Below are 27,095 nucleotides of genomic sequence, written 5' to 3' on the forward strand. Positions count from 1 at the left end.
AGCCACTTATCTATCCACAGACATGGGGTTCTTCTTTGAAACAGTTAAGGCCCTACTAATTTTTATTGTCAATAGGGGAAGATTTTCTGTAAGGTGTGACTAAGGCAGCAGATTTTCTGTAAGGTGTGACCAAAGGCAATGAGTTGATTTCATAAAGAGGTAGCCATGCCTGAACTGATTTGCTGCTGATTGACAGCCTCTCACATCAATATCAAACTCCCCCCCTCTGCCTCCCCCACCCAGACCTGGGAAGAGGGGGGTGTCTTCGCTGGAGATGTGGGACTCTTCTGCCATTCTTTGACTCAGCTTCACCCCATCTCTTCTTGGAGATGTCTACAACCTCACATTCCTGCACGGTGGTGGTGGCAAGGAATCACCATTTTCCTGCTATACAAATGTGAGACAGGGGTTAGAGAGAAAGGAAAGTGCAGGAAGCTTATCCCACTGGGAGGTTCCTGGGGGCATATGTGGGACACTGGAAGTGGACTTTCAGATGTCGGTGGCTTTGTTCAGTCCCTGCCATTCTCTAACCAGAATTAGGGTCAAGACAGACCACAGCAATCCCAACCAGCAATGCTCCTTCCCTTTTTAACATTTAAACCATCAGGTTTCTGAAATGAATAACCAGCCCCTCCAGCAGCAGCCTCACTGTAGAGGGACACACCCCCATAAACACACACACACCTCCCCCCCTCCCACTTCGTACACCGCCCCCCCCCAAGCAAGACCCACTTCGCAAGCAAGGAGAATAATTTGCTGAGTGGTGTAACCCTGAGAACAGGAGATGTTACACTCGCCCTGTGACTGCAGCCAACAGCTTTAAGGACGCAGTTCTTCTTGCTCTAAGGCAGAGAAGAAACAGTTGTTTTGGCCTCTTTCTACTTTGCAGTTATTATCCAAGAGGCTTTCCCACCCCAGTCTCCAGCGCCATCCTCAGTGTTTCAGGAGGTCCTTTGGCGGTGCCCAAAGGGGGCCCCCAGGCAGGCCGTTCTGGGGCCAAAGAGGGTGGCTCCCCCTATGCGGAATCCTTCCCTGGTGGCTCCCAAATCAGGCGTTTTCTCTTCCTGCCTTTCCCTCGGGGGAGATTCGAGAGGCTGCAAAAATCTGGGCGCCCGTTCGCTCGCTTGTCAAGAAGCAAACTGTCTTCACATTCTCCAAGAGCAACATCCCTGCCTAGGAAAAGGAAAGAAGAGGCAAAATAAATAAAACCAGTTAATGTTGTAGTTAACTTGCAAATCAAGTAAATCTGTTGGTGCCGTATTTGAGAAATAAACCATCAGAGCGTCACAGCAAACACACACTTCTGAACGTCTTCATTTTGATTTAATGGTATATCAGCGTCAACTATCGCTTCCTCTGCTGGTACACACGGCCTGATGCCGCGGGAGGAGGGTGCCCATGTTTATCACCGAGTGAGATGACTAATTACACCTTGTCAATCACCGGCTATGAAGACATAAAACCAGCGCGCACAATGAAGTAGTTGCCTGCAGCGTCAATTAGTTGGCGATTCCGAGGTTATTGCGTGGCCCTGCTTTGGCCGCCTCTAATAACGGGACAGAGCGCCGGGAACAGCGCACTGATCAATCACCCTCCTTCCGCGGCCGCCTGGCTCCCGCCCCCTCTTCCCCCGCCAGGCCCGGCCTCACTTTCTCTGGGCGGCATGTGCTTCCTCCCTCCGCGGCCCCGGCTCCGTGGCGCCGGCAGCCCCGGGAGCCCCGGGAAGTTTGCGCGCGGCAGCTCCGCAGCCGGCAGCCGGGAGCCCCGCAGCCTTCGGGGAGCGCCGGGGCTGGTGGCCCCTTTGTTGGAAGAGGCGTGGAGGGAGAGCTTTTGTTCTGAGTTAGTCACGGTGGCCGGCTGGAGGCTGCTACCTCATTATGCGCTGGGTCTGCCTGTCTGCGAGGAAGCAGATGGTGGGGAGGTAGGCAGCGGCGAGAGTAGCCAGACCTGAATTCCGTTCACCTGTCACCTCCCACAAAAGGCAGGTCCGAGGGACTTAGGGAGTCTCGGTCCCTGTCTGGGGGGAGGGGCGTCGAGCTGCCGCGGTTCCCGAAGCCTCCGCAGCTTCCATTTACCTGCGGATGCCCGCTCCCCCACCCCCTGCCATCCCCTCGGCTGCGGCTTCTCGCACCGTGTAAATGTCACTCACGTGTCAGGATGTGTGTGTTTACAGCCTGTTCCTCTCCTTGTTTAGTCTCCGCGGACAGGGCTCAGCGGCTGTGCGATGTCCCCCTGCAGCTGGGGGAGATTAGCAAAGTTACCGGCCTCTGAACCCCCGGGCTGGGGAGCCCCCAGATCCCGCCCCGCCGCGGGAAATGGGTTTGAATCTTTTGCAGACCGGAGCGCGTCCTAGCCTGACTCGGAGGGATAAATAGGCGGGCGCACCCGGCGGGAATCCTGACTGCTAGGAAATTTAGGATCGGTCAGCAATGGGTGTGGGCTGCAGGTCAGAGAGGTGGCGAAGAAAGCGTGTGCTTACAGATATGAGAGAAATGAAGAGCCGCACGCTGTGTTTCCACGTTTCTTGGGAAGCCCGCGGCAAGAGTTACTGAGTGCCCCTCCCCGCCCCCCGCAGCTCCTAGGGCAGACCCTGGAGTTCTCAAAAACGTATTGCATCCATCCAGCCTGGGCACAGAGCTGCACCAAGGACAGACGCTCCAGCATTGTTACAATTTTCTCCTACCAGTTGAGCCACCTCCAGATGAACCCCAGTGACTCCCAGATTAGATTTTCATTCCCTTCTTTCTTTGAAAGAAAGTGCCCCAGATGCGTCAGTAAAACATGCTTGTTTATGTGTGTAGGCGTCCGTGTGCCTGGGCGCCAGCCGTGTGCAGGCGCCAGAACACACGGCTGTGTGAACGCTCGCACACACGAGTCTTTGGGTTTATGGTCCTTACCTCGCTTTGGGGCATCTGTGCACATGCAGCGAGTACACACTTACTTGGAACTTTAAGAGTTTTTGCAAATACACAAAACACGGCCTCGTAGACTCGTGCACAAAGCTTTAGGTAGAATAGCCTGAGCGAGCAATTGTACATACGACTGTGCAATTTTCCAGTTTACAGAGGCATCCTTTTGCCTGGTACTGTACTGTACTTACACTTGATGTGCACGTGCTAGCTCTGCATTCCTGCTGGCCCTGTTTTTGCCAACAAAGACGAACATGTGCATTTGCGCATATGAACATGCACTGCTTGGGTATTACAAGCAGAGGTATATTTGTCTGAAATTTATGTATGGTATGTGGAAAGTATGATTTTGTGCTGCTTCAATTCTATGCCCTCTAAGATAAACTGCACATCTCCTGACTAGTCCCTTCCCTCCTGCTGGTAAGCAAGTCACTTCACACAGACCTGCCTCCAGAGCAGAGTCAGGAGATGGGACTCTGTAACTGACTAGCTCATTCAGTTTTTCTCTACGTTCACTTTTTGTTTCCTAAATCCAGCTTCACCACCCACCCTAGAATCACTCCCAGGAGACTCTCGGTTGAGCCTGAAGTCTGGAATGGCCGTTGGGATTTACATGGCACACCAGGGTGTTGGTCCTTGGCGAAAAGGTGCAGGCAGGTGTCAGGATGGAGTCCCTTCTCTAACTGTATTGTGGCATGATGTACCCAACAGAGATTGGGCCTGTGATCCTTAATAACCTCGCTGCTGTTGCCTAAGGTAGCTCAAGTGAGAAAGTTTTTAGAGGGAGGAGATGGAAGGGGAAAAGGGAATGATGGGAGAATTTGCTTAGTGCCTACTATGTTCCAGGCAGTTTACACCCGTGATCTCTTTCGCTCATCACATCCATGTGGACAGGGCTTTCTTGACCCTCATTTAAAGATCAGAAACAGGCTTCCGGGAAGTGAAGTCATTTGCCTAAGGTTACACTGAAAGTAAATGGAAGAACTAGGATCTTAAGCCATGCCTTTCACAGTCCCAAAGCCATGCTTTCGCCCACTCTTCCTGGCTGGAAAGAGACCTAGAAGAGTGAGAAGGAGCTGCACTGCTGGGCCTTTAATTGGGCCCTAGCTCGCTGGAAGCGAGGATAACTGGCTGGCCCCACTCCCCGGGAGCCACGGCTCCCGCCGATTCTTGCCTCTCTGGCTCTGCTGGGTCCGCAGGAGGCCTGCGCGGTAGTCCGCAGCCCGCGGCGCGAAGCTTGGGCCAAAGGAAGAACTCGGCGGGAAGCGGCCGAGGGCTCCCCCAGCTCTGCTCCGGACCTGCCTTCTCAGGCCTCCCCAGCCGGTGCGCGAGGAGTGGCTCCGGGCCGAGGGGAGACTGGAGGGAGACTTCCTCAAGCATCCTTTAGTGGCTGCGTCTTCTTAGGATGGAGATGGCGGGGAGAGAGGGTTTAATTTTCCTTCCCAAAGAAATTACAGGAAACAGTTCGTAGCTTAAAACTCCAAACCCCGCGCTCTCCCTCCTCCCTCCCGCCCCCGCCCTCCAGCCTCGCCCACCAGCTCCCACCATCTCTTCGCTCCTCTCCTCCTCTTGCTGCTCCCCTCCCTCTCCGGTCTCCCGCCTTCCCGGAGCACGCGCTGCCAGGGCCCGGGGTGCCGGGCGGCCAATGGGGCGGCGGCAGGACGTGATGTCAGGCGCGGCTGTAGAAAAGGCGCGGACGCTTGGCTGGCGCGGACTGCAGAGCCGGGGCTGGGCTCGGCGCGCTCTTGGAGAGCCTTGCGCGCGGCTGGGCCCGCGGCCGGCGGCTCCTCCTCCTACTCTGCTCCTCCTCCTTTTTCTCCTCCTCCTCCTCCACCTCCTCCTCCACCTCCTCCTCCTCCTCTTCCTCCTCCTCCTCTTCAATTCTCCCGGTGTCTCTGCTCGGCTCGCTGGCTTCGGAGAAATCCCCACTCCAGTAGCCGACCCAGCGCCTAAGCGGGTCGCCTTGGGCTAAGGGCACACCCTGGGGAGGGGAGAGGTCTAGGCAGCTGGGCCGCCGCGGGCACCTAGTCGCACCCCGGTGAGCCCCGACTGCAGCCGTCGCCGCCTCGGGCAGACTTTGCGCTTCTGCTTTGCGCCCGGGGCGCCGAAGCCGGGCCGGCGATGCCCGCAGCGTGAAAGCGCCCGCGGCGGGTGGCGACCTCTGCCCTGGTCTCCCACCCCCTCCCGCACAGCACCCCCCCCCCGCCCCCTGCCCTTGTGACCCTGGCTTTGGCGCCGCCGCCCAGGCGCCCCGCGATGTAGCTGCCCTAGCGCCTCGGCGGGAGGCGTCCTGGCCCGCGGGCGCCCAGGGCCCGGAGCCCGGCCTGGGGGCGCAGCCGAGCTCGGGCGGGGCCGGGGCCGCGGTGGCGATGCACCGGGCCCGTTAGCGCGGGGAGCGCCAGGCAGCTGAGGCGGGGGGCAAGCCCTCCCGCGGAGGAGCCGCGCCCCCGGCCCCGCCGGTCCCGCCGCGATGCTGTTCCACAGTCTGTCGGGCCCCGAGGTGCACGGGGTCATCGACGAGATGGACCGCAGGGCCAAGAGCGAGGCTCCCGCCATCAGCTCCGCCATCGACCGCGGCGACACGGAGACGGTAGGCGCACGGCTGCGGGGTCGGGGCGAAAAGCTGGGATGGGGCCGGTTCGGTCTGCGCCTCTGCTCTCCTAAGTTTGGGGGCACTTTGGAGAGCGTCCTTCGTGCCGCACGGGACTGGACGCTGGGGATCCGCGGACAGGATGCGAGGCCCGTAGCTCCCGGCTCAGGGGAAACCCGGCTGCTGGGGCGGAGGAGGGAAACAAGGTTGAAACCGAAATTTCAGACCCTCAGGGTGGAAGAGAGGATTTCTCCCGAAGTGGGAGCGAAGTCCTACCCGAGGCCCGGATGGCTCTCTTCTCACTTTTCCCGGCTTTTTGGTCGCCAGCCTCCGCGCTCTCCTCCACCACCGGCTCTGGCTACTGGCGCCGCCGCCTGAGGCGCGGGGAAGGACGAACCAACCGGCAGCACTGGGGCTCCAGCCGACTTGGGCCGTTCCCTGCTTCCTGGCGATCAGGTTCCCTCCCTAGCACAGTTTCACGGGTCGGAGTCCTCTGGGCCAGCGCTTTTTCGTTGATCGCGTCTTGGGCCTCCTGGCTGGTCCGACTTGGCCGGGTTAGCGCCGGGAGTTCAGGCTCTGGCCTGGCCCTTGTGGAAGGAGAGTCCAGTCGGATCTCCACACCTGGCTCCACCAGCTCAGCCCCAAATAGCCAGTTCCTTGCCTCAGACGTCTCTGGGGGCCAGAGGAGCAGACACTGTCCAAGCCGGGCCCAGAAGTGACCTTTAGAGGCAGAGGAGGTGGGGAGCACGAGCGAAGCTTCTCGCTTGGAAAGGAAGAGCAGCAGCTCCAGCGCCTCTGCTTCTGAACTTGTCTTCTGGAGTTAAACCCTCTCAGCCTGTCAGTTTGGTTAGGGGAGGATTTGAATTGGGCCTGTCGTGCACTCAGAGACTTTGAGGGTGCCCATGCACCCCACTCACCATCTCTCAGCACCCAAGAGGGCCCCAGCCAGTGGGGCAGAGGTGGTGGAGGGGCAGAGGTTGAGCGATTTGCCCTGGCCTAAACCTTCCGCTTAAGGATCCAGAGATCACTGGGGTTAGGGGCCAGGAACTCCACCACGTCTCTGGAGAGGAGTCTGTGTGGAGGTTGACTTTTAATGGCCATCATACCTCTTTTCCTGGGGCCCAGCAGAGGGCTCCTTTAAGAAACAATTTGAGGGGGAGATTTTGGAGGGCTTGGCTGAAGTAGCCATCACTGCTCCAGCCCCCAAACGCTGCATGAACCTTTCTGAGAAAAGAGCAAAAGCGACAGGAAGGGGGAGAAGTAAGCAGAAAGATCTATCCAGGCCAGTCCCGGGTCCTGGGCCCGTGGCCGGCTTGGGCCCGTGGGCCGGCGTAGGTTCTGAGCCCCCCACCTCCCGGATATGGGCCTTTTGGGGTGGAGAAAGCACCCTGCACACCCTGGCGCCCTCCTCCCCCGTGTTTAGGGCTAGCGGGAGCCACGGAGGGAGCTTCAGGTGCCCGTTTCCGCGCCGGCGCCGCCGCCGCCGCTGCCGCCGCCGCCGCCGCGGGGTCGCAGGCTGACGCAGGCGCTTCGGTCTTGCGCCTCCCTCCCTCCGCAGACCATGCCGTCCATCAGCAGTGACCGCGCTGCGCTGTGCGCCGGCTGCGGGGGCAAAATCTCGGACCGCTACTACCTGCTGGCGGTGGACAAGCAGTGGCACATGCGCTGCCTCAAGTGCTGCGAGTGTAAACTCAACCTGGAGTCGGAGCTCACCTGTTTCAGCAAGGATGGAAGCATCTACTGCAAAGAAGACTACTACAGGTAACCCCCGCCTCGGGACCCACTGCCCTGGGCACCCTGGACCCCGCATCTCAAAAACAATCTTGTCCAGTTGCCTTCCCTGCAGTCCCAAGGGAGGGCTCCCTTACCTAGGTCCTCCCTTCTTCAAGCCAGTTCAAAATGGGTGGCATCCTTTTTAAACAGCAATTTGAGGGAACTCTTGGAAAGATCTGTGAAGTGTAGGGACCCAGAGCAAAGCAGAAGCTGCCCTCTTCTTAGCTCAGAGCAAAAATAAGCTTGGGATGGGTGGTCCTTGCCCCCTTCTCCCTTTGAAGTTTCTTGGGTCCACTAGAGGGAACGAAAGAAGCACCCCCAAACCCAGGCAGTCTCGGCTGGTGTGGAACAAAGTTGGAAGGAGAACTGGGGGAGCGGATTGGGTGCATTTCCGGGTCTTTCCTGGAGATGGGAGTGAAAGCTGGCCAGGATTAAAGAACCGGAATCACTAACAGACTCCAGGTTCCTTGTTTCTCCTCTCTGGGTTTAGGGTTAGGTCTGTTTATTTCCTCCTCTCTCTCTCATCCTGCCTCTGCATCCCTGTCTCTGTGTTTCTTACAAATTGCAAAGGTCTGCAGGATGCCCCGGCACAGGGTGGAGGGTAGGGGAAGAGGTTGAGGAAGGGGTAAGTGCGAAGTTTCCGATCACTCCCGAGCAAAGGCTTTCCTGGGGCTTACTCAGACTCTGGGTAAAGCAAAGCCTTTGTAGGCATGAAAATGGTTAAGGGAAACTATATTTCATGGTAGGACCAGACCTGGGCCAAAATCTAGTTCCCTCTAACCCCCTTCCTCTAAGTTATCCTAGTTGCCCATTTTAAGGAGTGGATTTTGGCCAGTGGCAGCAGTGGCACCTGGAGGAGGGATATGGGGGGGTACCCAACCGTGTGTCCCCACAGTCCCTCCCTCGATGGTCCCTACAGGCGGTTCTCTGTGCAGCGCTGCGCCCGCTGCCACCTGGGCATCTCGGCTTCGGAGATGGTGATGCGAGCTCGGGACTTGGTTTATCACCTCAACTGCTTCACGTGCACCACATGTAACAAGATGCTGACCACGGGTGACCACTTCGGCATGAAGGACAGCCTGGTCTACTGCCGCTTGCACTTCGAGGCGCTGCTGCAGGGCGAGTACCCCGCGCACTTCAATCATGCCGACGTGGCGGCTGCAGCAGCGGCAGCTGCAGCGGCCAAGAGTGCGGGGCTGGGTGCAGCCGGGGCCAATCCTCTGGGTCTTCCGTACTACAATGGCGTGGGCACGGTGCAGAAGGGGCGGCCGAGGAAGCGGAAGAGCCCCGGGCCCGGTGCGGATCTGGCGGCCTACAACGCTGGTGAGTGCGAGGCGCCTCAAGTGCCCTGACGGGTTGAGGGAAAGTGCACGGCATCAGTGGCTGAGAACAGAGTGAATTTCGGTGCGCTTTACATGTATACTTATAGCACTCTGGCTATTCCAGCCTTTAGCCTGTCCAGGCCCTAAGCACAGGACGACCTGGCGGAAGGGACGTTAGCTCCCTGGGTTCCAGCCCGTGTGTCCCTGGCTGGAGCGGGAAGGAAAGGGTGCATTAGTGGTCTTGATGCTCTGGGTGCAGGACCTCATGGCTGAGGAATTTTTTTAGTGACAGCTTTTTGGTTTGAGGCTTTTAACTCACTTTACTGGGCGGAAAGTGCAAAGATAGAGACAGAGCAGACAGTCCTGGAGGCTCTAGTTTGTCTTGGCTGAGGGAGAGGAGCTGGGACGATGGATGAGCAGGGAAGAGTGGCAGGGATCCCAAGAGAAAGGACAGACAGCGGCTGGGGGCGCCGAGTGAGTTCGGCCTGGCCTGAGGGCCGGGTCCTGTAAGGTGCCCTGAGGGCAGCAGGCTGGGAAACTTGGGCCAAGGATCCGTTTGAACAAAAGCATGTCCTAGTGCCCCACACGATCTGATCCTTCTGCTCTGCCAGGTCTTGGTTTTCCCTGGGGCTCTTCCTCCAAGTTCCGGATGACATAGGGGCACTGGGATGAGAGCCGGCGACCCTTGGAAGCCAGCGTCAGGGGTTGAGACCGAGTAGGCCCGAGTGGGAGTAGTGTGGAAGGTTCATTTCTCATTTCCGGCGTCTTTGAACCCTAGGTCATTCCGGGAGAGGCTCTGCCCCCTTCCGTGCTTCTCCCCACTTAGGACAGCTGTGGAGGTTCTGAGGCCCAGCACACTGAACCATCAACATCTGCCCAAAGTCTGCGTGGCCAGGAAAGGTTTATGACTCCCCTGGCTTCTGAACTTGATAGAGTTTATTTGCAATTACTTTCTTTCGTTTATGACAGATTCGGACTAGAGATTTTTTTCTTCCTCCTTTTCCCCTTAGTCTAATGCACAAAAATAAAACAAAAAACCCTGGATTGTGCAGAGAGGGTTGTGATGGGGAAGAAGTCAGGATTATTTTGATCTTTACAAATCTGAGCTGGCTGGGGTGGGGGGGGAATGGGGATGGCTGGGGGTCCCCAGTTCGCTCCAACGAAGTTGCTGGCTGGGTGACCACATACAGAGCTGGGCGGAAAATACAGCTACCGAGGTCTGGTAAACAGCGAGGCGGCTGCAGCCAGGTCCGCCAGGCGGATTTAAGGCTCTACCAGAGATGCCGCTCTCCCAAACTTCCATCCCTCGTCACCCGCCATCCTGAATAGACTAAGCTGAGTCCAGACCAGGTCCCCCCAAACAAAGCCTGGTGTATTTATCAAGTGGGATCTGCCAGTAGGAAGCTGGGCCACAGCGCGAGTGGTGGGTGGGGATTGGGATTATGTTTTCCCCGGGCACGAAGGTTCATAACCGGGTTTGCAACTGAAAGGTAGAAGGTACAGAGGTTTATTTGTGCTTTTTGCTGCTCCTCTGCCTTCCCTGGCGAGGCTGAGCAAGATATGGCTGGAGGCTGAGTTTCAGAGGAGCTGGCACCTCTACAGGACTTCCCCACGCATGCCATCTCCTCGTTTTCTCTTTGGCCCATCTCTTCTTTTTTCCCTTTTTGCTCTAGACCCCTCTCTCTCTTGGCATGTGTATCCTGGTTTCTCTGTTCCTGTCTCTTTTTCTCTCTCCGGGCGTCGGAGTCTCTGCCTTTGGCCCCGGCTTCCTAAGCTAGTAAAACCCTCCCAACCCACGCTGCCCTTGGCTGTGCCGCTCGCTTTCTCCCGGCTCCGGCTCTGGCTCCCGGGACTAGATTGGGAAGTGTGGGGCGGGGGTGCCTCCCTGGCCGGGCAGCTGTCCCTCTCCTTCCCCTCGCCCCGGACCAGCAGGAGAGAAATGGCCGCAGTGGGCGGTGTGGCTGCTGGGACTGGAAAGAGGGCCTCTTGGAGGGTGCGATTTCGGTTGTGTCGGGCAAGTGTGTGTGTGCGCGCGTGATTTTGAGTGTGAGGAGGACTCGAGCTTGTTTGTGTGACCACCCCAACCCAGAGGTCCAGTCACACCGACCCCCTGCAGAACCCATCGCTCTCGGGGAGGGACATTCGGGTGGAGGAGCGGCAGCACCTTACTAAGGGGCCGTGAGCTCGGCCCGAGTGGGGAGGGGGCGCCGTCGGTGCGCCCGGCTGGCGGCTTGGGGAAGGACCGCAGGAGCGGCGGGGCTGCGGGGTGGGAAAGTCCTTCCGGGGCGGTGGCCGCGGCGGTTCTCCTCTGGCTGCCCCTCGGGTGCGAGAGCGCAGCCCAGGTCCCGGAGGCGGAACTGAAAACTACCCCACCCCGGAGCGTGGCTGCCCGTGGGCCAGGGGTGCGGACAAGAGGCCGGAGCCGATGAGGGGCCGGGGCCGCGCGCTTTGCGCCCGGGTTTGCGCGCCGCGGCCACGGGAGTCCCGCGCGGACGGGCCGGTCGCCCGGGCCTCCCCCAGACCCAGCTTTGTGTGTGTGTGCCTGGCGGCGTAATTACTGATTTGATTCCAATCCATTATTTAGACAATTGAACCTACAATCTCGTCTTTAGTAAAATGAGGCGAAGTCAGATTTGATTACAGGTTCAGTCCCAGCGACAAGAGCTCGAAACCCGATGGGTTAATAACAGATCACGAGTAAATTATTCATGATTTTACGAGCTCTTTAGCTCCATTGAATCGGCCTAATTGAGAGGAAAAAAAAAAAAAAAAAAAAAAGGAGAGAGAAAAGCTTGGTCTTCCCCCTCCCTTCGGCCCCTTGCCCCTCCCCGGATCCGATCCTGGGGAATCGCGACCTGGCGGGGAGCTTGGGGCGGGAGTGAGGGGGGGGGCCGCACCAGACCAAGTCTGGGCTCCACGGCTGCTTCTCCACCCCCAGCGCAGCCCCCTGCCCCAGCCGCTGGCTGGCCTCGGCCTCCCTACCTGGGGCCAACTCCTTTTCTGTCCTCCCTCCCTTTCCCCCTTTCCTCTTTTCACCACTCTCTGGCCTGGAACGGCTTCGAAAAAGCCACGCCACAGGGACCTGGTCTCTTCGAGACCCGGGATTTAGTTCCTTAACCTGGACCCTCCACCGCACAATATCCCCTCTATTTCCGGGCCTCGCTGCGCCGCCCCCCCAGGCCCTCTCTGTGTCTCTCCTGATTTCTTTCCGGCTTTGTAGTTGTCTCTCTCTCTCTGGTTCTCCCCACATCCACTGCTTTCTTTTCTTGGATCTCTTCTCCTCTTCTTCTTCTTCTTCTTTTTTTTTTTTCCTGGCTCTGTCCATCTTCCTTCCCTACTATCTCTCCTTTTTTTCCCCTTCATTCTCTTTCTACCTCTGTCTCTTTCTCTCCTTCCCCTGCCCTTTTTTTCTCCCTCCTCCAAACCACCTCCCCCAAACCACCTCCCCCCATCTAGGCCGCTCTCAGGGCACGTCCCTTGGGTGCGTGGGGCGCCAGGGTCCCCATGGAGCTCATTAACAGCAGCAAGGCCCAGGCAGAGGCTGGGCGGAGGGATGGGCCCAGAGATCCCCTGTGGGGAGGCCTGCCCCACCCCCTGTGGAGCTGGGGACTAGGGGCCAGAAGAGGGTCGCTCCCCGCAGTGGGGGCAGGGCAGTTTCCATGGATCCCATTTGGAGTCAGTCTCTGATCCCCTTTAAATTGCCGAATCCCTGTTCTTCACTCTGGGCGCTCTCAGTGGGAGTGCAGCCCTGGTGGAGGACTTGGGTGCCAGGGTGCATGTGGGAAGGGGCCCTTAGGAGGTGTAGCCACTTGCTGACTGCAAGGTTAGGGACAAGACCTGCATCTTGCAAATTTTTTCTTCTCTTGGGCAGGGGAGGAGCAGGTCACCTGGAGAGCAGGAGTGCTTCTGAGGTAGTGTTGCCAGATAAAACACAGGAGTCCCATTTAAATGTGGATTCGGGGTAAATGACAAATAAAGTTTTAGTGTACCTCATACCCTTTGAATTCTAAATAAACAACGAATAATTTCTTAGTTAAATTGTATGCCATGCAATATTTGAATTTTAAGCCAACAACGAATCAGTATAGGTATGTCTCATGCAGTATTTGAGACATCATTCTAAAAAAATCGTTGTTTATCTGAAATTCAGATTTAACTGGGCAAACTGTATTTTTATTTGCTAAATCTGGCAGCTCTATTATGGGTCTGTGATAAGACAGATGCATTCCCAGTTGCCCACTTTAGGGGGACTGAATTAATTTTGTATGAGGTCCCCAAACTAAGACCTTACGTGTGGGATGGCTCACGATGTATTGAGGGGATCTTAGAGAGGGGTCTCGCAGGTCCCCATCAGCCACCACGTTGGCAAGCACCTTTCTGATGCCTGAGATTTCCATCCCTGTCCCCCACCTCCAGTGCCTTCCAGGCATTGGCAGCTGGGCCCCAGCTGGGCCCCTTCTGGATGGGGATGGGCTCCCCAAAGAGTCCGGCTTCATCTTGGTCTGCCTCTGTGGTGTGGAGGAAAGAAATGGCAAGGGCTGCAGTGTTGAATGTAGGTTCTTCCGTTACCAGTGGTGTGGCTTCATTTCCCTCAGTGTTAGTTTCCTCGTCTAAGATGGGGTGCATAGCAGTAGCCAGCTCTTGGAGCAGCAGTGAAGGTCCCCTGATGTATGTAGAGCCAAAGGCATACGCCTGGGTGTGGGGTGTTAAATACATGTTAATTTCTTCCTCCAACTTCCTTCCCTTTCTGGTTAGAACTTAGCCACTAGGTGAGATTGCTTAACCTCTCTGCCTCCTTCACCTTATTTGTAAAACTGAGAAACAACTGCCTCAGAGGGCAGTGGTGAGGATTAAACTACAAAATACAGTTTCCAACCTTCGGCCCAGTGCATGAGGCCCCAGGGCACAGGGGTGGCGTAGTACTTTTGGGTGTGGGAACTGATGTGGGAGAAATGAAAGTAAGTGTGGAGGTATGGAAAGTGAGTGGAAGTCTGTGATTCCATGTGCTTGGCCAGACACTGTGTGTGTGTGTGTGTGTGTGTGTGTGTGTGTATGTGTGTGTGTGTGTGTGTGGTGGTGGTGGTGGTGGTGGTGGTGGTGGGGTGTGTGTGAATGGAGATTTCGTTCCCCTTTAGGGAGTGCAGGGGGAAGCGGGAAGATTGCATCCGCAGTCAAGTGACTTCCCTATTGGAGCCTCAGTTTCAACATCTGTAAAAAGGGGAAAATAAACCTTGGCTCAAAGGGTTGTTTTGAGGATGAAAGCGTATATGTAAAGCCTTTATCGAATTATCTGGAGTTGAATAAGTCATCAACAAGTTGTTCTTGTTGTCATATTATTATTGTTGTTATTATTATTATTGTAACATGATGGCTCAGGATAGTTTTTGGATTCTCCTAGAGCTGGGTTTGAATCCAGCATTTCCTAGCTGAGTGAGCAGGTGGCCCTCTGAACCTCAGATTCCCCTGTAAATCTAGAAAATGGGGATAATATCACCATCTCAGCAGGGTGCGCGCCCGCAGTGTGGTCCGGAGGCTAGAAACATTTGGCGGAGCGTGGGGTGGGTGTGATCTTGGCAGTGTCGTGGGGGAGGGGGGGCCAGGAGGTTCACCTGCTGCCTCTGCATCCCCTCCCTAGCGCTGAGCTGCAATGAGAACGACGCGGAACACCTGGACCGGGACCAGCCCTACCCGAGCAGCCAGAAGACGAAGCGCATGCGCACTTCCTTCAAGCACCACCAGCTTCGGACCATGAAGTCTTACTTTGCCATTAACCACAACCCCGACGCCAAGGACTTGAAGCAACTCGCGCAAAAGACGGGCCTCACCAAGCGAGTCCTCCAGGTCAGCGGGGGCGGGGCCGGGGGCGGGGGCATCTGCGGTGCCAGGGCCTGGGATGCAACCCCACCACCTTGGAAGCAGGCCTTGGAAGGACTTTCGTCTCTACACCAGCCTATCTTTTTGTTTATCATTCTCTTTGTCCATCTCTTCCGTCTGTCTCGAGCTGTATTTCATTCTCCCCCCCGCCTACAACTTTGTCTGCTCTCTTCTACAATTTTTGTTCCTCATGTTCGTCCTTCAATTTTTGTCCCTTAATGTTTCTGTTTTGTGTCTGTGAGTCTCTCTGTCCTCTTTGTCTACACAGTTTCTTTTCTTCCTTGTAAGCAATTCTTAGTTGCTATTTATTACTCAAGTGACACTCAAATATGTTCATGTTGTAAAAGGTTCAAGCATTTCAGATAAATCCAGAGCTCCCCTCCCCACCTTGGCCCCTCATCCCATGATGCCCGTCCAAGGCAACTGCTGTGAGCTGTTTGCTCCTTCTGCTTCCTGCTCCTTGCTTGCACTCTCTAGTTTCTCTCTTTCTTTCTGTCTCTAGATTTTCCTTCTGTTTCTTTGTTGTCTCTCAGACTCTCCCAGAAGCGAGGTTTGGTGAGGGAGGGGGGATTAGGACAGATCCTCTGGGTGGAAGTAGATGGGTGCCTCTGAAACTAAGCAGCATTGCACTTGTATGTGAGGGTGCTTTCTTGATAGAGAGGGTCCAGCGCTTTCACCAGATTTCCTAAGGGTCTGTCCATCACCCCAAAGATGTTAAGAACCCCAGTTTGGAGAGTCCCAGGCACTCGCATGTCTCAAACTTGTGGCAGAGCCTTGGGCCACCACTTTTTAAATCTTCATCTCCTCCTGGTACTCATTTCCTGGTCCTTGGCAAGGCACTTAACTCCTCGAGCCTCAGTTCCCTTATATGAAATGGACACAAGAAATTGTCTACATTGCAGGCTTAGTGGAGAAGCCACTGAGATAATATCAGTGCCCATCACAGTAGCTGATACTTAACCCACTCAGTGGATGGCAGCTAAGAATGACATTAACTAGATTAACCAGTTAACTGATATATTAACTAGTATGAATGATTATTCTGGTGGTTGGACTTCAGTTTTCCCATCTGTCCCATGATGAGGTGGGAGAAAATCTCCCTTTATAGCCAGTTTAACCAATTTATTCCTCAGAACGTGTGATTGTAGGGATAACACTGCAGATGTGAGGAGTAAGAATACCGAAAGATGAAGTGATCCGACCGTGGTCTCACAACAGGAAGAGTGGTGCTGGGATTCGAGTACAGGTCATTCTGACCCACCTTCCAGCCCCAGATCTAAGGGGATTAAGGGCCTTGGGGTGAGTGGCAACACCGAGGGGATGAGGGTGATAGACACCGAAGGCTGTGGAGCCGCCCTGTTTTCCTGCGCGTCTGTTAGAATTTTTTCAAAAGCATTTTGAGGGTGACGGCGGTGGCAGGATGAGACTGTGATGCGGCCAAGGGTCCGCAGATCTCTGGAGAGCGGGGTCACCTGCGCACCGCATGGGCCTCTTGGTCTTGCGCCGGCTCCTGAAGTAGCGGAGGGAGGTGAGGGCCAGCCAATGGGACGCTGATGCGTCTTTCTGGGCCCGCCCCCCGCCTTGGAGCGCCGCTTAGGCCCCGCCCCTCGCATTACGGCCCTTTTGGCCCAAAGTTCCTCTGGCCAGGGCTGGAGAAGAGGCGGGGGTACTGCTGCGCCCGTTGGGGTCTCGGAACCGGCTGGTCCGTTTCCCTCGGACTTTATCTTTTGGGGATTAGGTCGCGGGACGCTCCTTGGCACCCAGTCTCTTCCTCAGCCCTGGGTGAATTTGGACCGAGGACTCGAGGTCGCCGCCTTTTCTCCTGGTTAGTAGTCCCTTCCTCTCTCTAGACTCCGCCGCCGCGGGGGTGAGTTGGTGGGGTGGGGTTGGGGGGGGAGCAGTCTGTGAATCAAACCCTGGAAGCCGGGCAGGGGCAGGGGCTGGGGCAGTGGCAGCGGCTTGATGTCAGATAGAGCTGGGTTCCATTCTGCCCTTCTACTCGTTGTGAGTCATCGCTTTCTCATCTGTAAAATGGGCACCCATTTACCCCACCAGTTATGCAGATTAAGTGAAATAAAGACTAAGTGTCCATGGTTGGGTCTGAATCTGGGGTGAGGAGCCAATCCCTGCTGGCTCTGGTAAGGTAGGAGGCTTGATTTAGGAGCACGTTGGATTTCCAGCACAGTTATCTCTCATTCTTTCATCTGACCAAATACCTATTGGCACCAGGCCCTGGGCATACAGAGATGAATGAACCACTGAGATGAATTTCTTCTGGCCCTGAAGAAATTCATCTGTTAGGTGTCAAGACAGATCCACAGCCAGTTTCCCCACAGTGTAGTTGTTTGGGAGGGGGAGGGTTCTGCAGGAGACCAGGGGAGAGACCAGCTACCTACCTTGTGTGTGAGGAAAAGTTCCCCTGAGTGACCTGAGTCTAGGCTTGCCTCTTCCCCTAGAACCCTGACCCAGGGCTGTTCACACCTGCCTGCCCTCTCCACCACGGGGACTCAGAAAGCCAGGGGCATGGGACTAGTTGAGAGAGAAGCACTGACAGTTATGGTATGCCTGTTAATCAATAAATGTTTGAGAGCTCTTCTGTATGTCAGGGACTTTGAAAGGCCTGTGAGATGAATTTGCTCATTGAGTCCTCGCTGTCATGATCCCTTCACCACTGTACAGATGAGAATTGTTGGGGTTCCTGTCGTGGCTCAGGGGAAATGAATCTGACTAGCATCCATGAGGATTCAGGCTCAATCCCTGGCCTCGCTCAGTGGGTTATGGGTCCGGCATTGCAGTGAGCTGTGGTGTAGGCCAGTGGCTACAGCTCTGATTTGATCCCTAGCCTGGGAATCTCCATGTCCTGTGGATTCGGCCCTAAAAAGACAAAAAAAAAAAAAAAAAAAAAAAAAAAAAAAAGAGAATTGTTGAGGCCCAAATGATTTCCATTTGCTCCAAGACACACTTGACTGAGATTCAAATCCAGGCCTGTCTGATCAGTGGGCATTGCTTTTTCCTCTAAACCAACCCATCAGTGACTGCCTCTGAGTGTATCACCCGTACATTGTTGAGGTAAGGGCTGTCATACCCCTAGGACACATCAGACCACTGTTCTCCCTCCTCCCAATCTCCTGCACAAATCCTTAATATTCTCCGACAGCACCGCAGCTCATGAATATGCAGCAGTTTGCAAAGCGTTATCTTTGCAGCCACTCATCTCCCTCACCTTCATATTTTCCTTCCCATTTTACAGATGAGACGCTTAAGAACTAGTGAGCTGAAGTGATTTACTGGAGGATACAGGAGCCAAGCATTAGCAGGGTGGGGCTCTCTCCCAGGTGTTGGGTACTGATGGCTGCTGGGGGAGATGGGATGGGGGCAGTTTGTGGCAAGGCAGCTGGTGGCGTGACCTCTGGAAGGTAACATACAGATTCAGATACTTTCTGACATACCAGCGGTGTGATTTGGGCACTTTAACTTCTCTTGAAGCCCAATTCCTTGTCTTTGAAGTGGAGATAATAGTAGTTTGTACCTTGAGGATTCCTGAGGATTGAGACTATGATGGGAAGGCTCCAGCATGGTGTCTGCTGGTTGGTACCAAGTAAGGCCCTGTGAAATGGTTTCTCATCACTGTCTACACCATCATAATGGTACCAGACCATGAGTGCCCCCTGCAGGCTGTGGTCCACTTTGACCCTTTAGAGAGTCTGCATGGCAGGGACTGGTTGAGGTTGAGGCTGTGTTCCCAGAAGTGGATGTTGTAGGGTATGTGTGTGTGTGTGTGTGTGTTTGTGTGTGTGTGTGGGTGTGTGTGTCTAGGGGCTCTAGGCTGTTACTGAATATGTAATTCATAAGCCCCATTAACATGGCAGGCCTGGGACACAGTATGATATGAGGTCCAGACTCTGTCCTCCCACTTATTCCCTGAGTGATCAAGAGTGTGTGACTTAACCTCTTTGGGCTTCAGCTGGAAAACAGGATGATAATAATGTCTTCACTAGGTGGTTGCATGGAGTAAATCAGATGACATGAAGTATAATTTATAAAGTATATATTAAGGACTTAATGCACATTAATTTTGTACACATTTACCTAGGGGGTTCAATCTATCACCCCTTTTACATACATTTAGAAAATTTAATTATCTTCGTTCTGCAGATGAACAAACTGAGGTTCAGGGAGGCTAAAACCCTTGCATGGCTCACAGCTAATAAGTGATGAGAGAAGTCAAGCCCAGATTGGTCTGATTCCACAGCTCTTTCCAGAATAGCACAGCGTAGGGATTACGAGTCCCAGCATCCCATCCGCTTGGATGTTGCTCCTGAATGCAGCAGTACAGTTGGGGGATGAGACAAGGGAAGGAGTGGGGCATAGATGCCATACCTTGGTAGGAAAAGCAGGAATTCTGTTGTAAAGCCCCAAGGGCCTAAGAAGTGCTGAAAATTATCATCGGCAGCAGCACAAAAACCACAGTCCTCACTTGTCATCAGTGGGCAAGGTGACCGGCAGACGGAATGGCCCCTTGGATAGAGGTCCATTAAGACATTAGGCTTTGCCGGTTCTTGGAGACCATTCTCAGCACATCCTCTGAGTCTCCCCTCTCCCTTCTCTAGGAAGGGTCAGGAAGGTGCAATATTAAGATGCTCCAGGCTTGGGAAGGGGATGGCGAACTGATTGATTGGGATGAGGGTCTCCTTAGGGGTTCCTGGTGTGACTTTGAAAGAAAATACATTTTAATAACCCACCGTTGAGATATATTCTTCAGCTGACTTGTTAGTCCTCATTCAACTAGGTGAGAACTTAGGAACTGAGAACACTAGCTTTCCTTTGTTCACTTTGTCGACAAATACACTGACCTGCCATGTTCTGGGTGGGGCCTGAGGCACTGAGAATTCAGAGGTGACCGTGGCGGTGCACGGCCCAGCTGGAACATACAGTCCGGAGGGGAGACAGTGCCCAGCAAGTATTGCATACATAATTACGATGCTGATGAGATTCATCTCTATCTTTTTCTGTATATTTGAAATGTCTCATAATAAAAATATCTTTTGAATGATTCCAGGACCAAATAAGTTTGGGAAAGCTAAAGATTGTCTGTCTTCTTGGAACTCAGAGCATGGTGGCATTAATACAGGCATTGAGAAATCTTGAAGAGATTCAAGTTTGTCTCATCCAGCATTTCCCAGATTTGGCCACAGAACCCTTATTTAACTCTTGATGAAAATGAAATAGAACAAGTGCTAGGATGGAAAAATAATGGGGGTGTGACAAGGGCCCGAACATGGGGACCTGACCAGGGGAGAGAGGTAGTCAGGAGTGACTTTTCTGAGGAGGTGAGGTTTAAATTGGGACTTCAGTTCTTTGAGCCTCAGCTTTTTTACCTGTAAAATGGGGAGAGTGAGCATCGTTCTGCCTGTCACTTGGGAAGTGTTTGATCTAGTTGTTGATGGTTGAAGCCGGATGGGGTTTCATAGATGATGTGGCTTGAATTTCTCATTTTATTTATTATTTATTTATTGGCCATACATGCTGCATGCAGATGTTTCCAGGCCAGGGACTGAACCCTCACCACAGCAGCCACACCAGCTGCTGCAGTGATGACACTGTATTCTTGACCTGCTGTGCCACCTGGGAACTCCATCACATCTCTCATATTAGAAAAGAGGTCGCTGAAGCTCAGACAGGTGGAGTGACTCGTCCAAGGCCCCACAGCAAAGTAGTTGTAGCCCTGGAGCAGGAACCAAGGGGTCATGATGTCAAGTCCAGGGCTCGTTATTTTTCATTCTTTAAAAAGAATTTTCTTTAAAGTTATAAAATTGGAGTTCCCATCATGGCTCACCGGTAACGAACCCAACTGGTATCCATGCGGGCGTGGGTTCAATCCTTGGCCTTGCTTAGTGGGTTAAGGATCCGGCCTTGCTGTGAGCTGTGGTGTAGGTCGCAGATGGCAGCTCCCAATCCCGTGTGGCTGTGGCTGTGGCTGTGGCTGTGGCTGTGGCTGGCAGCTGCAGCTCTGATTTGAACCCTGAGCCTGGGAACTTCCATATGCCATGGGTGTGGCCCTAAAAAACTTTTTAATAAAATAATAGAACAACCATACAGAGGGGTTAGACACATGGGGGGAAATCACCCATGCGAGGATATAGGAAACCAGTAATCCAGTTGTGCAGGTGGAGGTTAAGTAGTGGGTAAGGGTGTGGGCCCAGCCTACCCGGCTCCACATCTCAGCTCCACCTCTTTGGCTGGGCTCTGGGCCTCAAGCTCCTCACCCGACAATAGTATTATTCTGACCTTGTAAAGCACTGGGAGTTCATGTGTATAAAATGCTTAGAATGGTGCTAAGACCTTGCCTTGTGAGTGAATAATGTTCGTTGTTATATTTGCTTTATGAAGTTGTCATACCAGAGGACATGATTTTGTTATTTCCCTCACTTAACATTTGTCACGAGACGTTTCCTCTGCAACTGCATGGAGTGGCTGTGGTGTGACTTCCACTTGTCCCATCTGGTTGGATGCCTCGGATGCAGCCATTGGTCTCGATGTCGTAGTCAAATGCCACGGATGTTGGGGGGCATGACGCTTTTGTCCTTTGGCTGATTTCCTTACCGACCCAGGAGGAGATGTGTGGGACAAAGTGAATTCTCACTGGCCCTCCTGGTCTCCTTGATGACCGAGTCCTGGGGAGGGGGATTTGTGAGGCACACCCCAGGAGGGGCACGTAGTCATGCGGGCTTCCTCATCAACCAGGACTAAGTGGGGATCCCCAGGGTGCCAGCTGGGGCACTCCCTGCAGACGATGAGAGGGCTTCAGTTTAAGAAGATGGGTGGGTAGAGCAAGCAGCTCATCTTCCTTCTTGCAGCTGCCCTAGCATCCCAGCCTGTCAGAACCCCAAGAGGCCATAGAGACCATGTGGTGTGGTCCACCCCCCTTGTACAGGGAGGGAAACGGAGGCAGACCCAGAGGAAGGGGACTAGCCCAGGTCGCTCGGTTGGTCAGTGGCAGAATCAGAACTGGAAGCTACATCCAGTGCATTTGCCACTGCACCTCAGTTGCTTCTGTGTTTATTCATTCACTCACCCATTCATTCATTCATTCATTCACTTGCTGACTCACTCGGGATCATGTGGTAGGGAGAGCATGGACTTTTTATGGCAGATAATCCTGGATTCTAATTTCAGCTTGGCCTCTGTGTGACCTTGGGCAAGTGACTTCACCTCTCCGAGTTGCTTTGGTTTTAAAACTCTAAAATGAGGATGGTGATAGAGCCCCCCCCCCGCCCCCGCCTCTGCCCCCACCACCCCTTGGCCCGTCATGGAGATAACCTGTGATGGTGCGTGTTAGAGGGTGGCCTGGTGCCTGGCAGGTAGAAGGCGATAATTCTTATCTCTTATTATTACTATTAACTCAGTGCACGTGACTGACTCTTAATCTTTGCCAGTCCCTGTGCACGTCCTCAGGGACACGAAGACGACTGAGACAGGGTCCCTGTCCCAACAACCTCTCGGGAGGGGATTTTCTGAAATACCCAGGAGCACTGTGGTGAAGCCTGGCTTAGGGTGAGAAACAAACTCAACGCAAACCCCCAGAGCAGCTGGCTTTTAGTTGTGTTGTTGACTTTTATCCACCACATTCCCAGCGCCTCAGATCCAGTAAAGCAGAGAAGGCAGTGGTGGAAGATGGTGTCATTGTTTACAAACCACTGTTAAGGGCAACGCTGGAGAAAGAGCAAACAGCCAGCAACTAACTGGTTCCAGCCCTTCCCCAGGGCTTCAAGTCCCGGACCAACAGGCCATGCACCGCCCCCAGGGCTTCCCGCTCCTGCTACCGCTTGGGGAGTCAGATACACAGCAAGTCTCTGGCCCTTCTCATCCCCAATCTGCAGTGACACTTTGCGAAGTCTCCTCCTTTTTCTGAGGGCCTGTCTTTGGGGGCTTTCTCCATCATTCTCTCCATCGGTCCTTCTCTGAGCCACATGGACACAGCAAGGAGCTCCCACTCCAAGAAGTGCTTGTTAAGGCTGGTCTTGAAGCACCATGCTTGTTTGCAAGCCCCTGGAAGAGGCGGTGGGCTTGCTCAGGGCAGAAGGCCAGGGAAAATGTGCTTTCTTCCTGCAAAGACCCAGCGTGCTGGGGTGAGATCTTTGTTTCCCAGCTACACAGGGTCCTGATCCCTCCTCACTCCAGGATCCTCGGGGCTGTGCTTTTTAATTGAGCCCAAGTTGTATCAGGCCACCAAAAAGGTGGGTTTGAGGCGACAGGCTCCTGGAGCTGCGGTGGTCCCCAGGGGAGGGAAGGGCCAGGAGTCAGCCCTTCCCATCCCTGACTGAGACACTGGGAAGACAGGCAGATGCAGGCACATCTGGAAATAGGCAACTGGACACCCCAGAATCTGTAAAATTCCCAAAGGTCCTTTGTTTTATGGGGAGGCTTCTGGCGGGTGTTTTCCTCACGCAAAGGGAAGTGAAGGGGCCCGGCCCCTTGGGCTGTTTCTCTTTGGGAGATACAACCGCCCATCCTCCCCCCACTCCGAGAGTCTCTAGGCTTCTCCCAAAGTACTTTGAGGACCTCAGGGTACAGCAGAATCTCTCTGTGGAGTTCGACTGGTGGGCAGGCTAGTGGTGGTGGTGGGGGCGCTGTGTAGATGGCTTTTGCTACTTGTCTTCGTGGGTACGGTAGGCTCGGTTGCAGCCGCGTGGGTATGGATGTGTGCGTGAGTCTGTGCCCAGGGGAAAATGAAAGCAAACCCTTGTTCTCTCTTGGGCATTCTTCTCATACCAAGCTCCGGTAACGTGGCCGCCACCCCAGCTCTCATGAAGGACACTGGGACATGGCGGGTTGGGAGAGGGGGTCTGTGGGGCACACCACTGCTTGGCCTTCTTCTAATCAGGCAGCTGTGCCCACTCTGCCCTGAACCTGAAACCCAGGGGTGTGGGGTGCTGGCACTTTCTCCAACGGATGGTGGTGGGGATTAGGATCTCGTCTTTTCCTCCTCTTAGTAGCTCTTTATTGACTGATTCCTGTGTGTTCTTTATACCATTCTAGTATTTCCCAGACTGACTCACCAAGAAAAACTTTAAAAATTGTACCAACAAGAACCTGTGGGATCTCTTGCCTGCTTAAAGGCGACTGCTGAAAAAACAAATTTCTCAACCATTGTGAAAAAGGATTGCGATCTGGTTTGTGTGAATCTTCCAGAACAGAATAGAAAGGCAACGTGAGCCACATATATAATCTTACATTTTAAATTCTCGTGTAGCCACATTAAAAAAGCAAAAAGAAAGAAACTGGTAAAGTTAATTTTAAGAGCATACCCTTTTTTGTGCGTGTGTGCATTTTAGGGCCGAACTTGTGGCATATGGAGGTTCCGAGGCTAGTGGTCAAATCAGAGCTACAGGTGCTGGCCTACGCCACATCCACAGCAGCACAGGATGCGAGCCTCGTCTGCGACCTACACCACAGCTCATGGCAAAACCAGATCCTTAACCCACTGAGCAAGGCCAGAGATAGAACCTGCAACCTCATGGTTCCTAGTCGGATTCGTTTCTGCTGTGCCACGATGGGAACTCTAAGAGTATATTTTGTTTGGCCCAATATGTCTGATAGATTCTCATTTCAACATATAATCAAAATAAAAATTACCGCTGAGGTCTACCTCCTTTTTTTTTTTTTTTCCTACCAAGTCTTCAAATCTGATGTCTCTTCTCACGTACAGACTGGCTGTTTTGGGAACTAGTCACGTTTCAAGTGCTGAGTGGGCTCCCCGTGGCCAGTGGCTGTGATATAGGGGAATGCGGCTCAGCTCTGGAACCTTCTAACAGAAGGGGAAACCCCGGAACAGCCAATGAGAGGAAAGGACATTTTTATTGTATTCAGAACAAACTCTCGGTGGGGCTGACTTTTCAATCTCCCGCCCTCCCTTCTGCCGACCACTGATTAGCATCCCTGCCTTAAACAGTGGCGGGGTAGTGGGGCTGGGGGTGGGGGGTGGGGGGGGTGCTCTGCTCTTCTCGGGGATCCTGCCCGCCTTCCTCTGACCAGCCCTTCCGTCTTCCCCCCCTCCACGCAGGTCTGGTTTCAGAACGCCCGGGCCAAGTTCAGGCGCAACCTCTTACGGCAGGAAAACACGGGCGTGGACAAGTCCACGGAGGCGGCGCTGCAGACGGGGACGCCGTCGGGGCCCGCTTCGGAGCTGTCCAACGCCTCGCTCAGCCCCTCCAGCACGCCCACCACCCTCACAGACTTGACTAGTCCCACCCTGCCGACTGTGACGTCCGTCTTAACTTCTGTGCCTGGCAACCTGGAGGGCCACGAGCCTCACAGCCCCTCGCAAACGACTCTTACCAACCTTTTCTAATGACTCGCGGTCCCCCCACCTCCACTCCCCCCCGCCCCGCCCCACAATTTCTTTAAAAAAGAAATTATCTTTAGTTGAATTCCAAGTGTATTTTAAAATAGAGGCTTTGAGCAACTAACTAACCACATTTTAGGATCTCGCCTGGAAACTGAGGAAGAAAATAATCGCCCCCCCACCCCGCCCGCGCCCCACCCCCGGCTGCCGCAGCAGTGTGGACTGGAATTACTTGGAAGATCTATCTGCAACACAACATTTGTGTCACTGTACAGTTTTGTGGACTGAGCGAGGAAAAACAACAAATAATTTAAGTTGGCTAGAGCTTCTGTATTTTCAAAGACTGCCACGTGCCTTAGGAATACTGTTTTATCTCCATACTTTGGATGACTTGTTCATTTTTCTCTCCCTCTTTTTCTCTCTGTATATTTATGACCAGAGCAAAAATGTAAAAAAAAAAAAAAAAAAAAAAATTTGTTACTTTGAATAGTCCTAAAAAGAAAAAAAAGGAAAAAAAAAATCAAATCCCCTCCAACGGTCGCTTTGTTGTTTTAGAATTTTAAGGTGGAAGTCTGTTCGAATATCAGAATTTGTAAAATCTAACCAGTAATAAAACCACTTATTGAAACTAGTTGGTGCCGCTGCTGTTTAGTTGGGTGTGAAATTCACAGGACTTAGAGGAGTCTTATTGGAGTCCAGAGGTAAATTCAAGGCTCTTCCCCTATTTATCTCTAATAATTTGTAAGTATTTGTTTATGGGGCTCCTCTTTTGTGCCAGGGCCTGATTATTGGGATCCAGAGATGAAGTAGATACAGTCCCTGCCTTAAGGATTTAGAGTGGAGACAGACACGACATCGTCTTAACACAGGGAGAGCATGTAAGCAGAATACCATTCATTCATTCATTCATTCATTCTTTCAAATATTAAATAAGCGTGCCCTGCTGGATACTTGGGTCAAAGGTCATCCCACCTCCCTTTTTCTGCTCTTCTCTAGTCTGGAAGTGTATGTCGGGCAACGAGGGAGGCCCTTCCCCATGAGGAGTGAGTGCTGTCACCAAAGGGCAGCTTCAGCTCGAGTTTTCCTGATGAATGATGCAAAATTTCAAAAATCTTCAAGAGGGCAAAATCAAGCCAATTTGGTTTCTTTCTTAGAGCTTCGGGTAACCTCAGAAACCCTGGGAAAAGATGCATCCAGAGAAGGTGGAGGATGGCAGCCGGCAGAATGAGGTTGGAATCTACTGCTGAGCAGAGTGAGCTGAGGGAAGTCCTGTCACCTCTCAGGCCTCAGTTTCCTCGGCTAGAGGGTGAAGATCATAACCCTTGCAAGACAGTTGTAGTGAGAGCAAAGTGAGGTGTGCTGAAGGGCCCAGCAGAGGGTCTAGCATATGGTAGGAGCTCAGTGTATTTTATGGGATGACAAATGACATGTCAGGATTTTGCAGATGGAGAGCAGGAATGTGTGTATCCAGGCATTGCCTAGCATTGCTGGATGCAGCAAGCAGGTGTGACATCTGTCTACTGCTTGTAGGGCATCTTACACCTTTCATTTCTTGCCCTAAGCCCTGCTGCAGGGCACTCCGTTACCAGCCCGATCTAATGCCAGCCGGCATTGAGCAAAATGCCCCACAGTAGCCCACCAAATAGAAAATCCAGAGGGAAAAATCACAGCTGCTTTGAGAAGAAAACAGCCAGGCGATCCAGCCTGGGACTGTGGTCTCTCTCCCTTCCGCTTTCGGCCATTGTGATGGGAGAAGGACATAGGGCAGGAATAGATTGAGAATGCTGTTGTTGCTATTGCTGTTTAATGCCTGGCAAATAGTAGAAGCTCAATACATTTTTTGTGAACTTTTTTTTTTTCTTTAATGGCCAAACCCATGGCATATGGAAGTTCCTGGCTAGGGACTGAATCGGAGCCACGGATGAGACCTACACTGCAGCTACAGCAGCAGTGCTGGATCTTTTAACCCACTGCTCCCGGCCAGGGAATCAAACCCTTGTCTCCACAGTAACCCAAGCTGCCTCAATCGGATTCTTAACCTGCTGCACCACAGCAGGAACTCCTGTAAACTTTTATATTGCTGGATAATGTACCTAAAGGGCACAGATCTGAAATGAACAGCTTGGTTACTGTTTTCCAAAGGAACACACCCATGTAACCACCACCCAGATCAAGATCTAGAACTTTTAGGGAGTTCTAGATCTTGGTGCAGCGGAAACAAATCTGACTAGGAACCATGAGGTTGTGGGTTCGATCCCTGGCCTGGCTCAGTGGATTAAGGA

General features: G+C 53.5%; 1 protein-coding gene across 2 annotated transcripts in view; it reads left to right on the forward strand.

Annotated features, from left to right (window-relative positions):
* Positions 1-25,333, forward strand: part of LHX2 (LIM homeobox 2) — a 30,913-nt gene extending 5,580 nt beyond the window's left edge. The window contains 5 exon segments of one of the 2 annotated variants that reach the window (NM_001170519.1): positions 5,286-5,499; positions 7,058-7,260; positions 8,192-8,595; positions 14,230-14,435; positions 24,532-25,259. In NM_001170519.1, the coding sequence (NP_001163990.1) occupies positions 5,380-5,499; positions 7,058-7,260; positions 8,192-8,595; positions 14,230-14,435; positions 24,532-24,819 (1,221 nt within the window). In that variant the 5' untranslated portion in view covers positions 5,286-5,379 and the 3' untranslated portion in view covers positions 24,820-25,259. 2 annotated transcript variants of the gene reach the window in all.
* Positions 25,334-27,095: the final 1,762 nt, after the last annotated feature.

The sequence above is a fragment of the Sus scrofa genome, chromosome 1 (genome assembly GCF_054392235.1).
Source record: "Sus scrofa isolate SSC_HxYL_T2T_F1_AM1 chromosome 1, Sscrofa_HxYL_maternal_Yorkshire_Landrace_v2.0, whole genome shotgun sequence".
Taxonomy (NCBI): Eukaryota; Metazoa; Chordata; class Mammalia; order Artiodactyla; family Suidae; genus Sus; species Sus scrofa.